General features: G+C 49.2%; 1 protein-coding gene across 2 annotated transcripts in view; it reads left to right on the plus strand.

Annotated features, from left to right (window-relative positions):
• LOC113406820 (sister chromatid cohesion protein PDS5 homolog B) overlaps positions 1-17,739 on the plus strand; it is a 216,416-nt gene that overhangs the window by 185,059 nt on the left and 13,618 nt on the right. For both annotated transcript variants that reach the window (XM_026653572.1, XM_026653573.1), the window contains exons 31-32: positions 16,835-17,283; positions 17,385-17,486. In XM_026653572.1, coding sequence (XP_026509357.1) covers positions 16,835-17,283; positions 17,385-17,486 — 551 coding nt within the window. The remainder of the gene's footprint in view (positions 1-16,834; positions 17,284-17,384; positions 17,487-17,739) is intronic.

Raw genomic sequence — 17,739 nt, forward strand, 5'->3', positions numbered from 1 at the left:
GGTCTGGTCTATACTACCCGCCTGAATCGGCGGGTAGAAATCGACCTCTCGGGGATCGATTTATCGCGTCCCGTCGGGACGCGACAATCGATCCCCGAATCGGCGCTCTAACTCCACCAGGGGAGGTGGTAGTAAGCGCCGCCGACAAAAAGCCGCAGAAGTCGATTTTGCCGCCGTCCTCACAACGGGGTAAGTCGGCTGTGATACGTCGAATTCAGCTACGCTATTCACGTAGCTGAATTTGCGTATCTTAAATCGACTCCCCCTTGTAGTGTAGATGTACCCTGAAGGCTTTAGAGGAGCTAGACTAGTGAGAATTGGTGCATGATTTGCCTTGTGCTCAGAACCTGTTGGAAAGAAATTGGACAGGTACGTGAATTGCAGATTTGCTCACCGTCTCTAGCAGTTGCTTGCTCTAATTTGTGCTTAAAGGTGACCCTAGCTATTGTTAGCACTGCACAACAAGTCCAGCTATGGAAGATTAAGCTTGATTACCTTGCAGATCAAGGAGAACTCCCATAAGGTTGACCATATGTTTGACTTGGCTTTGGGGACTGGTTTGGCTGGCTGAGATACTGGGTAAACCCTACTGAGAAGTTTGAAAATGCACCCCAATCTGATTTTTTTTTTTTAAATAAGTGGGATATTTCATATCCATGTTCCTGGTATCGATTTTTATTTCAGTCTTAATGCTTTATTATTGTACATTTTGGTTGTCTCTTCACTGGTGATGAGGCAGATCAGGCCTCCCTTTCCAGCTAACAACTTCTATCAACTGATTGAGTTGATAGGACTCTCCCATATCTGCTGTGTCCTGGCTGTCTCAGGTGCCCAAAGGGCACTATAGCATAACACAGAATTTTGGAAGTTAAAACAGCTAAGCCTTGTGAATTGAGAAGAATTGGCTGAAGACCCACCGAGAGTCAGATCATCTTTTGTACAGATAACTTGTACTGCTGCACAGAAGAGGTTTGACTGAGGCCAAGAAATATTATTTGGTCTCATCCTTACACAGCACAAGTAGCAGTCTGCCTGAACACTTTCATGTGGTATGAAATCTGATTACTCCAGACTGCCTTGCTCTCTTAATTGCCCTTTTAATTGATCACTGATTTTTCAGATTTCTTTGTTGGTGAGAGAACTGGATTTCAGGCTTGTCTCTCAGAGCATTTTGAGCAAAAGCTGGGTGCTCCTTATTGACTGCCATCCATTCTTTGTGTTTGGTTGGGTCTCTGAGAATGCCTGTTGCTATCTAAGTTGATTAAGGCAAAGTTAGATAGCTGTGGTTTTCATTGACAAGCATTCTCAGAACTTTGCTTTGTGTGGAGAGATTGCCAGCTAAAACATGTACGTCTGCTGTCTCCTCAGATAATTTTACCTTGATGATAGAGTGCTTGTCAACTACCTCCAAGTTTCAGAACACCCCTTTTACTATAGAAGTGAGGGAGGAAGCAATGGGTATTAAATTACATGTGCACTTGAACATCGACATACAGTGTACATAACAGTTGCATTCTTCTTCGAGTGATTGCTCCTGTGTATTCCACAGTAGGTGTGCGTGCTCGCCGCGTGCACCGGTGCTGGAAGTTTTTCCCTTAGCAGCATCCGTAGTGGGGGGAGCACCGCTGCGACCCCTGGAGTGGCGCCGACATATCGCGCCATAAAGAGGGCTGTGTGCTCCCCCCACCCTCAGTTCCTTCTTGCCGCCAGTGAAGGCAGTCGGAATTTTGTGCTCCAGCCTTGGCTGCAGAGTTTATAGCCTTAGTGGTGTCCAGTCTCACTGAACTGTTTTGCTGAACTTTCTTTCTTTGGTGCCTGGCTCGGGGCATGCCCCATGGCCCAGGCTTCAAGTCGTGCGACTCTTGTTCCAACTCTGTGCCCAGAAGCGATCCACACATTCAGTGTCTTCGCTGTCTGGGCGAGGCTCATATTAGTGAGAGGTGTAAGATTTGCCATTCCTTCAAGCCACGAACAAAGGAGGAGCGTGAGATCCGACTCCGAGCCCTCTTAATGGAGTCGGCATTGGCCCCGGCACCGGCGCGTCGAGGCAACCCAGCGCCGGGCACCTCGTCTTCGGCGCGTAGCGAAGCACCTCCGGTGCGCCGTCCGGATTCCACGCCTGGTACCATGTCATCGATGCGCAGCGAGGCCCCGTCGAAGAGCCGGCACCGCTCCCCTTCTAAGAAGCAAGGGAAGACTCAGCGGCGCCAGGAGAAAGAACGGGGTGAGGCCAGACCCGCGTTGGGCAGCCCACGATCCCCATCGGGACCGAGACCTCCGACTCGGGTGGAGCGGAGTAGTCCGGTGCCCTCCACGCGCGCCTCGCCAGAGGTGAGAATGCCTTCAATGCCAGAGGCAGCTCAGGCCACATGCGACACTATGACGCTTCCGGTGCCGGGAGTGCTGCCTCAGTCGGGCCCCCTATCCCGTGGGAAGCCACAGCTGAGTGCCCATCAACCTTTTCCGGGCGTCTCTGAGGTCAAGGCACCGTCTCGAGTCGAAGGGCCGAGCCACGGACCAAGGCGCGCCTCCACGCCGCGAGCAGGGTCGTCTGTGAGCGAGCTTACCTCCTTCTCTCTGGGAGACCGTAGGGATGGCACTAAAAGACGTCACCGCTCGTCTTCGAGCCTTGCCCGCAGGGACAGGTCTCGGCGGCGGCGGCACCGACGTTCATACTCTGGCATCTGCCGTGGAAGGCGCCATGCTTGGAGTTCGTCACGGGAGTCCCAGGCACCGAGGCGTCGTAGTCTCGGGCGCCAGAGGGAATACAGAGACAGCACTCCCGACTCCTACCTGTCCTCGTCCAGGGGCCGTAGACGTCATGTTTGGGACTGCTCTAGTCGTTCGTACGGCACCGTGCGTTCGTCCCGGGCCTCGGCACGCAGCCGCCCCTCCTCGAGCCGCTCGGTGCCGCAGGACCAGCCGGCCCTTCCGGGCCCCCTTGCGTCCCAGGGCCAGACCGTTCCCTGGCAGGGACAGTGGTGCCAGTGGGCACCGCCGGGACCCCACTCCGTGGCGGGAGTGTCCCAAGCCCAGCCGATGTCACCACCTCGGCACCGTGATGAGCCAGTGGGTACCGACCGTCCAGCACCGACTCGGGCCCAGGGTCAGGACATTGAGCTACTGGTACCACCGGGTGCTGACAACACCGCGGCACCGACCTCCTCGGCACCGGATGACTCTGTGGCTGCCCTTCCTCTGGTCTCTCAGGAGGATTTCAATGCCCACCTGGAGCTTCTCAGGAGGGTAGCATCAAACCTCCAGCTCCAGGCTGAGGAGATGGAGGAACCATCGGACACGTTGTTCAATGTCCTTACCTCCTCGACGCCGGGGCGCATGGCCCTCCCGCTCCATCAAGGGGTCGCCAATATCACTACTGGCCTCTGGCAGACCCCTGCATCCCTCGGTCCTATTTCCAAAAAGGCCGAGCGGAAGTACTTTGTGCCCACGAAGGGGCACGAGTATCTCTACTCTCACCCAGCTCCGATCTCTCTGGTGGTGGAGTCCGTTAACCACCGGGAGAGACACGGCCAACCCGCTCCCACCCCTAAGGACAAAGATGCTCGCAGGCTGGACTCCTTTGGAAGAAAGTTTTATTCGCAAGTTTTCAGCTCAGAGTGGCCAACCACCAGGCACTCTTGAGCAGATATGATTTTAACCTTTGGGGATCCCTTCCCAAGTTTGAGCCCTCCCTCCACGAGAAGGACAGGAAGGAATTCCAGGCTCTGGTTGATGAAGGTACGATGGCGGCTAAAGCAGCGCTCCAGGCGGCCTCAGATGCGGCGGACACGGCCGCTCATTGGATGGCTGCGGCGGTCTCCATGAGAAGGGCGTCCTGGCTTTCGCTGTCTGGTCTATCGGCTGAGTCCCAGTCCATCATGCAGGACCTTCCATTCGACGGTCGGGCCCTGTTTTCTGATCAGACACCCGTTTGCATGGAATGAAAGACTCCCATACCACCCTGCAGACGCTGGGCCTGTACGTCCCGCCGGCCAAGGACAAGCCCAGGCCTCACACCTCCGCTCCAAAGGCTCGGGGCAGATATGAGCCCCTGCCTAAGAAGCAGCGGGAGCAGAGGCGCCGGTCACAACGCCAATCCCGTTTGGCCCCTTGTCCGGGGCCCTCTAAGGCCAGGAGGCCAGGGAAGCGGCGTTTTTGACTGCGGGGGGCCGCTGGGCCGGTTTCCAGGTTAACCCCAGTTAATAAAGTTCAGGTTTGCCAATCGTTTACCTGCCTTCAGTCTGCAATGGTTCCGTATTACTACGGACCGCTGGGTCCGCAACACTATATCCCTAGGGTACAGGTTGCAGTTTCTTTCGCCCCCTCCCATTTGCCCTCCAGCCAGGGAGTCGGCGGAGGACCCGGAACATGCGCTCCTTCTACATCAGGAGGTACAGCGCCTCCTCTCCCTGGGAGCCGTGGAGAGGGTACCTTGGGAATTCCAGGGCAAAGGATTCTATTCCAGGTATTTCCTCATCCCGAAGGCAAAGGGCGGGCTTCGGCCCATCCTCGATCTGCGGAAGCTCAACCAGTTCTTGGTTCGCTGCAAATTCTGCATGGTGTCCCTAGCCTCTATTATTCCCTCCCTAGACCTGGGGGATTGGTTTGCAGCGCTGGACCTCCAGGATGCGTACTTTCACATCCACATTTTCGAGGGTCACAGGCACTTCCTCCGTTTCCTGGTGGGTCAGGACCACTACCAGTTTACGGTCCTCCCCTTTGGCCTCTCGACGGCCCCCAGGGTCTTAACGAAGTGTATGGCGGTGGTAGTGGCCCACCTCAGGAGGAGAGGGCTGCAGATCTTTCCCTACCTGGATGACTGGCTGCTCAAGGGCAAGTCCCGGTCTCAGGTGCAGCGGCAGATAACCTTCCTGCTACGCACCTGCTCAGCTCTAGGCCTAGTGGTAAACGAGGAGAAATCCACGTTAGTACCGGTCCAGAGCATAGAATTCATAGGAGCGCTGATAGATTCCCGGGCGGCCATGGCCTCCCTTCCAAGGGACAGGTTTGAGGCGCTCAAAGGCCTCATCGCCTCGGTCACAGCCTTCCCGGTGACCACGGCTTGGGTCTGCTTTCAAATCCTCGGCCACATGGCCGCATACACTTCGGTGGTGCGACATGCCAGGCTCCGGATGCGGCCCCTCCAACTCTGGTTGGCCTCCCGGTACTCCCAGGCCAGGGACGGCCTGGACAAGGTCGTCACGGTGGTGGCAGACCTCCAATGGTGGTCCCTCCCGAGCAACATGCTCAGGGGTATCCCCTTCCAAGAGCCCTCTCCGTCGCTAGATCTAGTGTAGGATGCCTCGGACGTGGGCAGAGGAGCCCATGTGGGGGACTTCAGGACCCAGGGTATGTGGTCACCCGAGGAACTGATCCTGCACATAAATGTCAGGGAACTCAGGGCAGTGCACCTGGCGTGCGTGGCTTTCCGCCAGCGCTTACAAGGGCAATTGGTCAGAGTCCTCACGGACAATACCACCGCTATGTATTACATCAACAGGCAAGGGGGCACGCACTCCAAGGCCTTATGCCAGGAAGCCCAGCTCCTGGGGGAGTTCTGTATAGCCCACAACATCCTCCTCCGAGCGTTCCACCTACCCGGTGAGAGCAACATGCTTGCGGATCATTTGAGCAGGGTGTTCTCGCAACAACACGAGTGGTCCCTACACAGGGAGGTAGCAGAGTGGATCTTCCTACAGTGGGGTGCTCCCCAGGTGGACCTGTTCGCCACCGCCCAAAATCGCCTGTGTCCCAGGTTCTGCTCCAGGGTGGGAGAGGGCGACGGGGCCATTACGGACGTGTTCCTGCTCAATTGGTCAGGGACCCCGATGTACGCCTTCCCGCCTTTCCCCCTTATAGGCAAGGTCCTACAGAAGGTGAAATCAGACGGGGCAAGGATTATCCTGATAGCCCTGGATTGGGCCCGTCAACACTGGTACGGGACCCTACTGCAACTATTGGCGGCCCCCCCTCACAGGCTGCCGCTCCGCCCAGACCTCCTCTCCCAGGAGGGAGGTAGTCTCCTCCATCCCAACCTGGCCCCGCTCCACCTGACAGCGTGGCTGCTCCGTGGCTAGATGCGGAGGAGGGGAGGTGTACCGAGGCTGTTAGATGGGTCCTGCTTGAGAGCAGGAAGCCGTCCACACGGAGATCCTACCTGGCTAAGTGGTATCGGTTCTCCATATGGGCGAGGGAGAGAGGTTCCTCCCCCACGTCTGCTCTGCTCCAGCTGGTCTTGGACTACCTCCTGTCCCTTAGGACCCAAGGGCTGGCCCCCTCCTCGATCAGGGAGCACCTGGCGGCCATCTCGGCCTTCCACCCTCCGGTGGCGGGACAGTCCGTGTTCTCCCACCATATGAATTCCAGGTTTTTGGACAGAGCGTTCCCTTATGCTAGATCTCCGGTCCCGCCATGGGACCTGAACCTGGTACTGTCGCGGCTCACGGGGCCACCCTTTGAGCCCCTGGCCACGTGCTCCTGGTCCCACTTATCGGAGAAAGTGGCGTTTTTGGTGGCTATCACCTCAGCCCGCCGGGTGTCGGAGCTTAGGGCATTGACCTCTGAACCCCCGTATAACCTTTTCCATAAGGGGAAGGTCCAGCTTCGCCCGCACCCGGCCTTCCTGCCGAAGGTGGTCTCGGCGTTTCATATGGACCAGGACATTTTTCTGCCAGTCCTGTGTCCTAAGCCCCATTCCTCCAATGAGGAACGACGCCTGCACATGCCAGATGTGCGTAGGGCGCTGGCCTTTTACTTAGACCGAACGAGGCCATTCTGGAAATCCCCATAGCTTTTCATTGCTACGGCCGAGCGCATGAGAGGGCAACCGGTTTCCACCCAGCGGATCTCCCACTGGATCACCTTGTGCATACGCACGTGTTATGACCAGACTGGGGTTTCCCCACCTCCTATGGTCAAGGTGCACTCGACGAGAGCTCAGGCCTCGTTGGCTGCCTATGTGGCTCACGTCCCTATTCAGGACATCTGCAGGGCTGCTACGTGGTCCTCCGTCCACACTTTTTCATCGCACTATGCGATCGTCTCCCAAGCAAGGGATGACGCCGGGTTTGGTAGGGCGGTGCTCCGCCCGGGTAACCATTAACTCTTATCATTTAGAACTCCTACCCACCTCTGTTAGGTATAGCTTGGAGTCACCTACTGTGGAATACACAGGAGCAATCACTCGAAGAAGAAAGGACAGTTACCTGTTCGGTAACTGGCATTCTTCGAGATGTGTTGCTCCTGTCTATTCCACATCCCACCCTCCTTCCCCTCTGTCGGAGTTGTCTGGCAAGAAGGAACCGAGGGTGGGGGGAGCATGCAGCCCCTTTATGGCGCGATATGTCGGCGCCACTCCAGGGGTCGCAGCGGTGCTCCCCCACTACGGGTACTGCTAAGGGAAAAACTTGCGGCACCGGTGCACGTGGCGAGCACGCACACCTACGTGGAATAGACAGGAGCAACACATCTCGAAGAATGCCAGTTACGGAACAGGTAACTGTCCTTTCTGGTCTAACTTTGGTGTGGACGCTGCTCATGCCTGAGTCACGGTCTTCCACTGATTTTTTTTAGATCAAAGTCAGTTGGCCATTTTAGTCATGCTGGATCTCTCACCAGCTTTCAATATGATTAACTGTTGCTTGTTGCTTTGGAAACTAAAACATTGCTTCCTTTCAGTGATTCCAATCATATCTAGAAGATGGAAGTCAGTCAGTGGTGATGAACACGTGTGTTATCACCAAGGGATTTGATGTGTTTGTCCAGAATAAAGGCTTTTGCCTGTGTTATTCAACATATAAATGAAACTTCTCTGTGATATCACTGCCAAATGCAGGATACAGTAGAGTAAAGTGTTGCCATTAGGCTGAGATACACATTATACTATAGGAATGGCATTATTACCCTAAAGGGGACCCCATTTGTGAGAGCTTTTGGGGATAGATGATCAGTCGTTTATCAAAGCTCTCTGAGAACTGTGAAGGAGATTAGCCTGTCTTTACTAAATCCTGCAGGTGACACACATTCTTGTGGTCAGTGGTATTAGTCTTCTAATAGATCTGAAAACATCTTTCATATTTATGAACTGAGCATGTTTGATATAGAGATCAGAAACAGGATAAAAATGGAACCTCTTGATATATTTGCTTTCACTTTTCTGATTTAACCACAGTTTAAAGATGGCTTACTTTCATATAGCACAGAAAATTAGTGCAGGAAAAAATCATTACCACTGGTAATAATTATACAGTTTTTATACTAATTATACAGTTTTTTCTTTTGTTTATAAAATAATTCAAATAGCTCAGTAAAATTTTCACATAGTGACAGTAAAATTAATTCTCTGCATTTCCACCATGAAGAATTCTTCTACCTCAATTTGTTTTTTAACAATATCTGACAGTTTGTCAGTCATTGTAGTAAAATATTAAACTAAAACATAATTCAAATAACACCACATTTACTGTAATTCATTTCTCTGAAAGCAGTGCATCTAAGAGATATTATTTTTTGTCACTACCTCTTCTGTTCCACCGTCGCCTTGTGCTCCCCCCTTGCTACTTTTATCTCACTCACATCTGTTGCTGTTCTTCTGCTGGGGTGGATTGCCCCAGGTTGCTTGGGATGCTGAAAGCTTCTGTCAGGTAAATAGCCTATATTTTGCCTGGTCTGAGGCACTAGTAACCATTTTATGTTATAGTATTTGTGAACCACCAGGAAAATAAACTAATGCACCATGCTACTGAAAAAAAGGGGAATTTCCATTTCCAGATGAGTATAGTGGTTTTTAAACGCTGTGGTAACTCTCAAGATAATGGACCTTGAGATTGTGTAGTTCTGGTAACCATCTTGCCTTACCCGTTTGCCTTGAATTCTGACCCAGTTTTAGTCTTTATCTCACAATGTCAGAGCTAGAACTAATTACTTATGCCATCTGAACAGACATCATCCCATTTTAAAAGTGCCATAAAGTATTGATTTCTTACTACTGAAGTTCTTGAAAATATTTGCTGTTAAAATAATTTTGCAATTGAAGTGGGGAAAGGGAAGCAAAACAGTAATTTTGATGAGGTGACCTGACTTTAAATCATGGGCTGTCATTTAATTTATTACATGTAATCAATATATTTGTAATTTAATATTAACTATGTAAAACTTTGTTTTTAAAAAAGTTTATATGTATCTTGGTTGTGATTCTCAACCAAGTTTGAGAGACTGAGACCAATACAGCTGCCGACAAAAACAGTTCCTTTTTCAGTGTTTAAGAGGATATATGAGTGACCAGTAAAGTTAAATGGAGAAAATAACTGACCTCAGGAATAAAAGTTCAGTATTTTATATTTCTGCACTTTTAAAAGGATTTGTATCTCCTCTTGAACATGAAAACAGCAAGATGTTTGTGATAGTAGCAGTATAGAACTGATTTTTCTGGGAGGGGGATTGTAGTTGACATTTAATGCAGTCAAGTACTTGGATTTTAAAGGTGTCATAATTCAGGGACTGTTTGTCCAAATCACTTCAAATTTAGTGGAAGAATTGTACCTCAAAACATACCTAATATGCCAGTTGTGGGGTTGGTATGACTGGATTTGAGAGGGTAGCCCCAAACCAAAGTTTTAATGGAAACTCAACTGCAACCTTAACTATCTGGTAAAATTAGATGTGATCTGACAAGTGTGTATCATAAACGGTAATAGTAATAGGAGAACAACATGGGCGGTTCTTCATGTGATTGCACATGTCTATTCCACTGTAAGTGCGCATGCGCTCCAGTGCACAGTTGTTGGAGTGTTTTTCCCTTAGAGGTACCCATTGGGGTAGTATGAGCACTCCCCACTGCCTCACACACTGCACTCAGGCATTAGGCCACCCCAACCCACCTCAGTTCCTTCCTACCACCCATGATGGTTGTTGAAGCTCCTGTTCTTACCTGTGCAAGTCCCTTCTTTCTTTGGTAGGTATTGTAGTTAGTACCCATTATTGTTATAGAGTAGTTTGTATAGTTTAGTTAGCTTAGCTAAGTTTAAAAAAAAATAGTAGTTTTCTGTCACTAGCTCCCATCTGGGTACTGGTATTGGTACCATAGTTATGCCATGTTCTCTGGGCTTCAATACCTGCCACTCTTGTGGCAAACCTGAAACCTGTGCCAGTTAGTGACCTTCACCTTGACGGCCTTAAGTGCTTGGAGGAGCCTCATGTGACTGATTGACTGCAGTATCTGTAAGGGGTTTAAGCCCTGGTCCAAAAAGGACAGGGCAGCCAGACTTAAGTACTTATTGGAATTAGTGCTCTGCATTCCTTTGGAGCCATCCTGCTCAGTCTGGGTGCCATCAGTCAGCAGTGATCCTCTGGCCCTGCTGGTACTGAGAGGCAGGCTGATTGATTTTACTGGTGCCAAAAAAAAAAGGGTACCGCAAGTCATCTAAGGACTCTGTACATGGCACATCAAAATTGGGGGGCAAAGAAGTTGAGTTCTACCAAGGATTCGGGTGTGGTCAAAAAGGAAATGCTCCCGAGAGCACACCTTAGAACAGGAGTTTGTTGACTCCAGAGGACAGTTCAGGCCAGTTGAGACCAACTTCCGAAGGGCAAACTTTATTGCTGTCACCTCAGGTTCCAGTGTCGCAGGATCAGAATACTTTCCTAGTACCATCTACTCCTGAAATGTTTAAAGCTCCGAGAGCATTGTTGAATCCCTCAGTACCACCTTCCCTGGCAATTCACGAGTTTTGCCTAGTATTAGCGCTAAACATACTGACTCTCATTGCTTCACCTCCACACTGTGTGGGACTGTCGGATTCTGGAATTAGTGTACCAATTTGAAACAGTATCATCTAGGGAAAAGCTGCAGATGATCTTGCCAGTGTACTCCCTTCTCCAGAATCTGAGACTCCCCCCTACCACTTGTTGGAAAAAGGGTGGAAAGGAGGCTAAGTTCCCTGTAAGCCGCACAGCAGCCTTCTTAGCACCACGCAGGCGCTCAGGGAACCTGCTGGGGGAGGGGTGCCCCAACCTGGCTCCCAACCTGCCATGGTGCCACTCCCCTGGCCCCAACTCTGACGAGGTGTCCCTATCCTGGCCCTAACAAAGCCGAGGCGGCCCGGGCCCAAACCCAGCTCTAGCCCAGACCTGCCGGGGGAGGGGTACCTATCCTGTGTCCCCAGCCCAGGTGCTGCTGTGGGGAGAGAGCTGGGGGAGTCCTCTCTCCCCGTCATAGCCCGGATCCTGCACCCCAAATCCCTCATCCATGGCCCCACCCCAGTGCCTGCACCCCCAGCTAGAGCCCTCACACCCCTGCATCTCAAACCTCTTCCCCAGCATTGAGCCCCCTCTCTCACTCCGAATCCCTCAGCCCCACCCCCACCACATGAATTTTGTTATGTGCACCAACGTGGAGGTGATGTCAGACATCACCTCCATATTGGTGCACATAACAAAATTCATTCCGCACATGGGTGGGAAATAAGAGGGAACATGGATAGGAGGTACTATGTTCCCCCCTCAAGGGTTCAAACGCTTTTACAATAATCCATCACTGGGCTCCCTGGTAATATCTGCAGCTAACGAAAGAGAGGGGCAGGGTTACCAGGCATCAACATCAAAGAACAAGGAAGCTAAGAAACTAGACTTGTTTGGAAAGAAGATTTTTTCCACAGGAGGGTTACAGCTTTGTACTGCAAACCAGCGAGCTCTGCTGGGGATGCTACAGTTTTACCTTATGAAATATACTTTCAAAGTTTAAGGACAAGCTCCCAGATGACAGGAATTTCAGGTGGTGGTGGTGGAGAACAGGTTGGTTTCTATAACAGCTCTGCAGGCTAGTCTGGACGCATCTGACTCTGCAGCTTGCTGCATGGCCTCTGCCATCACCATGTGACAGTCTTCATTGTTGCAATCTTGTGGTCTCCTCTCGGAGGTACAACCAACAATCCAAGACCTTCCCTTTGATGGGCCGTCACTCTTCTTGGGAAAGACTGATGAGACCCTGAATAGTCTTCAGGACTCAAGAGTGATTCTGAAGTTTCTAGGGATTTATACACCAGTGGAAAAGAGTGTCCTTCCATCCACATCAGACCCAGCGATTTCCAGGGTTTGTTATTCAAGCCCAGGACCTACCGAGGAGGAGTAGAGGTTACAAAAGACATCCACCACCATCCTTTGCTTCTGCAGCTGCCAGTTCATCAAGGCAGGCTGCATCCTCCAAGAGCATGTTTTAACAGACTGATCAAGGGCAGAGTACCATATCCAAGAATGCCATCTTTCCCTTCCCCGCTTTTTGCAGACCACGCAGGGGTGGTTCTAGCTTTTTTGCCGCCCCAAGCACGGCAGGCAGGCTGCCTTCGGCGGCATGCCTGTGGGAGGTCCCCGGTCCCGCGGATTCGGCGGCATGCCTGTGGGAAGTCTGCCGAATTGCCGCCGAATCTGCAGGACCGGCGGATCTCCCGCAAGCAAGCTGCTGAAGGCTGCCTGACTGCCGCCCTCGCAAGGACCAGCAGGCCGCCCCGTGCCCCTCCACCCCCACCCCATGGCTTGCCGCCCCAGGCACGTGCTTGGAGCGCTGGTGCCTGGAGCTGCTGCTGAGACCACCTATCCCACTTCCTTCATGCTTGGGCTCACATCACCAAAGATCAGTGGGTTCTAAGCACAGTGAAAGTGGGATACATCCCTCAATTTGTCTATCCCATCCCTCCTCTGGGACCCTCTCTCATGAAGCTGTGTTGTTGTGAGACATTCAATTACTACTTCTTGTAGGAGCTATAGAAGTGGTCTCTCCATTGCTCAGGGTAAAGGGGTTTTACTCATGATACTTCAGGATCCTGAATGCAAAGGGGGTATGTCAGGCCTATTTTAGATCTGAGAGCATTAAATGAGTTCCTAATGCAATCAAAATTACAGATGGTCACTCTAGCTTCCGATACTCCTTCCTTGGAGCTGGGGACTGGAATGCTGCCCTTGATATAAAGGACACTTATTTCCCTGTGGCAATTTATCTGAGGCACAGAAAGTGTCTAAGCTTCACAGTCCTGCCCTTTTTTCGTCTGCCGCCTGTTGCTCCGGTATTCACAGTGCATGACAGTGGTAGCAGCATAACTGTGGAGATCAGAAGTCCATGTCTTCCCTTCCCTGGATGACTGGCTAATAAGAGGCTGTTCCAGGTTGCAGGTGTTGTCCAGCGTAGACGTTATCCAGTCTACATTTAATGTGTTGGGCTTGCTGATAAACACAGATGTCTGTCCTGTCTCCAGTACAGAAAATAGAATTTGTTGGAGCAGTCCTGGAGTCCATGAGGGCCAGTGTCCTCCTTCCACTGGCAAGATTTCACATGATGGCAAGGCATTGTTTTAGACTTAGACCTATTCCCTCATCACAATAAGAAGCTGTTTGAGGCTGCTAGGGCACATGGCAGTGTGCACTTACTAGTTCAATATCTACATTTCAGAGAGTGACTGGGCTGCTGAGGTGTATTCACCAAGGAAGCACCATATGACCATGACAGTTTGGATTCTGAATCAAAACTTATCCTCCCTAGATTGGTGGACAGATCCCGCCAAAGTTTTGTAAGGGAGTTCCCTTTGCCTTGCCTCAACAATCTCTCACTTTAGTCATGGGGGCCTCACACTTAGGTTGGGGGGCTCACTTGGGTCTCATACAGATACAAGGTCTCTGGTCTCCGAAGATCTCAGACTACATATAAATGTCAGGGAATTGAGAGCTACCCAGTTAGCTTTCATGGAATTTCTTCCACACATCAAGGAGAAGGGGCTTGTTGGTTCTGACCGACAATACAAAGGCTGTGTTTTATCTCAAGGAGAAACCCAATCTTCACTGCTGTGTCAGGAAGCGATTCTACTTTGGGACTTCTGCATTACTAACTCTGTACTTCTAAAAGCAGCTCTCCTTCCAGGGATCCAGAAAACCCTGGCAGACCACCTAAGCAAACTGTGTATCAATCACCATGAGTGGTCCCTTTGTCTGGATATAGCATCTCTATTTTCTAGTTCTGGGGAACTCCCCAAGTGAATCTATTTGCAATAAAACACAACTGAAAGTGCCACTTGTTTTGCTCCCAAGTCGGCCCCAGCCCTGGTTTACTAACAGACTTTTCTACTGATGTGGTTAGACAGTCTTCTGTAAATTTTTCCTCCCATCCCTCGCCTGCCCAGAGTTCTGTGCAAAATCAAACAGGTCAAGGCTAATCTTTTACTCATCGCCATGGCATGTCACCATCCGTACTGGTTCTTGTAGTTGTTAGCCTTGTCAATCGACCCCACATTGTCACTCCTGCTACACGAAGAGTTGATTTCGCCTAATCACAGCCGTCTCCTTCAATCCAATCTACAGACCCTTCATCTGACAGTCTGGAGGCTTCATAGCTAACATCTACAGAGCCGTCCTGGAAGTGCTTCTAAATAGTCTTGGCTCTTTGAGCTAAGATCAAGTGTCAGTAGTCTCTTGGTCTATCCAAGGTCGTGATCAAGTGTCTTGATGTTTTTGGTCTTTTGGCCTTGAGGTGAAAACCTTGTCTGTGTTTCTGGGACCTTGAAGTGAAAAAATTCTCTAATTTATTTAGCTAAATGAAAGAGGTTCTCCAGCTGGTCCAGAGTGAAAACAGTTTTCCCAGTCCTTGCTTTTATTCAGCATGTTTTGGACTATCTTCTGTCCCTAAAGCATCAAGGGTTAGCAAGTGCATCTCACAGTTGTCTCAGCCTTCCTCCTGCCTATTGATAACCACTCACTTTTTTTTCGAATCTGATGTCCGTTAAATTTCTGAAAGGCTTGGACAGACTTTTTCCACAGGTGCAGGATCCTGTTTCCCCATGGAACTTTAATCTAGTCTTAGTAAAGCCAGTGGGTCCTCCTTTTGCGCCTGTAGTGACCTGCTCTCTTTTGAACCTTTCTATAAAGATTGCATTTCAGGCTATTACGAAATCCACCAGAGTGGGGGAACTGAGGACATTTAGTATCATATACAGTTTTCTTCACAGAGAATCTTCATCCTCACCCAAGGTTTCTTGCTAAGGTGGTTTCCAGTTTTCATTTAACCAGGGTATCTTCTTGCTGACCTTTTTCTCAAAGCCTCATGGCCGTAAGGGTGAGGAGAGGCTTCATAATCTAAACATTAGAAGAGCGTTATCTTTTTATCTGGACTGCACCAAGCCTTTTTAGGTCTTTGACATAATTGTTCATTGTGTTTGCAGACGGAATAAAAGGCTGTCCACTATCCACTCAAAGGCTCTCACCTTGGATTTCCATTTGTAGTCACTTATGTGATGCCTCCAGCTAGAGCATTAGGTCATTCAACTAGGTCCCAAGCAGCTTCTGCGGTCTTTCTGGCTCACATTCCTGTACTAGACATTTGCAAAGCAGCAACCTGGTCTTCGTGTCATAAATTTGGCTCTCAACAGTCTAGAGATGATGTCAGATTTGGACAAGTAGTCCTCCAATCCCTGTTCAAATAGACTCCAAGCCCACCTCTGTTTTGGAATTTGGACTGGTAACTTGAACCACAACTAGATATACATGACTAAGCTGAGAAAACATGATCTAGTCACTGTAAAAAATGGTTAGTAAGCTTTCTCTAGCTGTTGTGCTTTGAGATGTTGCACATATCCATTGTACAACCCGCCCTTCTTCCCCTCTCTATCAGAATCTATCTGGTAGTGAGAGGTGTTAGGGCGGCTCTGCCCTTTATGCCTGTGCACTGTGTGTGAGGCACTGGGGGATGCTCATGTTGCCCCAACTGATATTGCAAAGGGAAAAACTCTCCAACTGTGCACTGGAGCACACATAGAGCTTCAATAGAATGGACATGTACAATACATCTCAAAGAACAATAGTTATGGAAAGGCTAGTAACCTTTTTTTTTTTTAAACAGTAACCAGGTCATTTTCTTCTAGTTAATATCTCGTCCTGTAGGCTTCCCTGTTCTTTCTCACAACTCCTTCTCACTGACTGGACTTTCCACTTTTTTCTTGAGCAAAGATGGGGTACCAGAGCAGAGACTTCTCTTCATAAACTCTGATTACTAATTTAAGTCTTCGCAGGGTAGTTTGAAAGGAGAAATGTCCAATCTGTATATGAATGGCATACTGGTGAACATGACTGCTTTCAACCAAATGGGGACAGAGCAGATGTCCGTATGCATTTAAGCATTATATTTGGATTGCAATATAATGAGGATGTTGCTTTACTAAATGTATTATTGGTGTAAAATGATGTAATGAGGTAAGTTTCCTTTTGGAATGCTCTCCCTTTTGTGTGTGTGGGGGGGTCTAAATATAATCTAGTCTTGTGTATAGGTAGAGAGATCAAGTGTTGTAATTTTTCAGCTATACTGAGCCCAACACCAAAAGTATGAAACTCGGAATACTGTATTTGGCGAACATAATTTACATATCATTTTAAGTAACCTATTTTCTGCAAGCTCCTCCTATACAAAACCAGGCAAGATACTATATCTTGGTCCTTTACCACCATTAAAGAATGGGATTATGGGTATTTTTGCAATGTCTTCATTATCCAGTTACTTGCATATTTTCACAGCTGAGAATCCAAGTGAGCAAGGCCCCACATGTTGGTAGGCCTTAATAAGCCAGCTTCCTTAGAATATTTTCTGTCATCTTGTCAACATTTTTATATATATATTTATATACCCTTGCAAAGGTATTTGAAGTGTGGTGCAAGATCTTACTCTAATACCTTAACTTTAAGGCTTTATTTGTTGAAGGTGAAAAATTGCCATAAATTACTTTTCTTCATGGATTGAAAATCACTTTAGTCAAATAAGATCATTAAAATGTTTCATTAAAAAAAGTAACCTAATCTATCTTTTCAGTCAGAGATGGAGAAGCCCAGGGGTAGAAAGAAAGCAACCATCACAGACTCAGAAGAGAAGTTGGGCATAGATGACCTGAATAAATTGGGGCAGGAACAGAAACTTAGAGGGAGTCAGCGGGGGAGGAAGAGAGCTGCAGTTGTTTCAGAATCTGATGAAGCACAGTGGCCAGAGGAAAAGAGGCTAAAGGAAGATGTATTAGAAAGTGAGGATGAACAAAACAGTCCACCAAAGAAGGGAAGAAGAGGACGACCTCCTAAAGCAGCTAGTGGGGGTACACCAAAGGAAGAACCAGCAGCAAAGACATCTAAAAGGGGCAGAAAAAAAGCAGTGCCCGTAGCATCGGTAGTGGAGGAAGAGGAAGAGGAGGAGGAGGAAGGGCAAAGTGAAAACATGGAACAGAAGCCAAAAGGCAGGCAATACAGGACACCAAGAAGAGCGCAACAAAGGTGTGTCTCTATTCTTATAAAGTGCATTCATAAAAAAAAAAACACACCTTGGATATTAATTATAATTTGATATTTTGCAATTTGGGTCTCCCTCAAAACAGAGTAGAACCATCTGAAACTAGTGCAGTTGAATCAACACAGTCTACACCACAGAAAAGACGAGGAAGGCCACCAAAAACACCACCATCACAGCAAAAAAAAGGGTAAGTTCTGAATGTAACATTCTGAATTTTCGTCTAGCCTTCTTATTGAAAGGTCAGGCTTTATCCACTTGGAGACCATCTCAGTGGTTAATATTTTTTATACAAGATGTGCTACAGTCTACAGAGAGTTACTATTCTTGAAGGTCTTAGGGCACGTGGTTTGCCTCACTTCTCCGTAGTTACCTGTAGAACTGTAGGTATCTGAAGCTCAGTCAATATATATGACAGGAGTATGGTGAATAAAGAGGAAGAA

The sequence above is a fragment of the Terrapene carolina genome, unplaced genomic scaffold (assembly GCF_002925995.2).
Source record: "Terrapene carolina triunguis isolate 2854851 unplaced genomic scaffold, T_m_triunguis-2.0 Scaffold141, whole genome shotgun sequence".
Lineage (NCBI taxonomy): Eukaryota > Metazoa > Chordata > Testudines > Emydidae > Terrapene > Terrapene triunguis.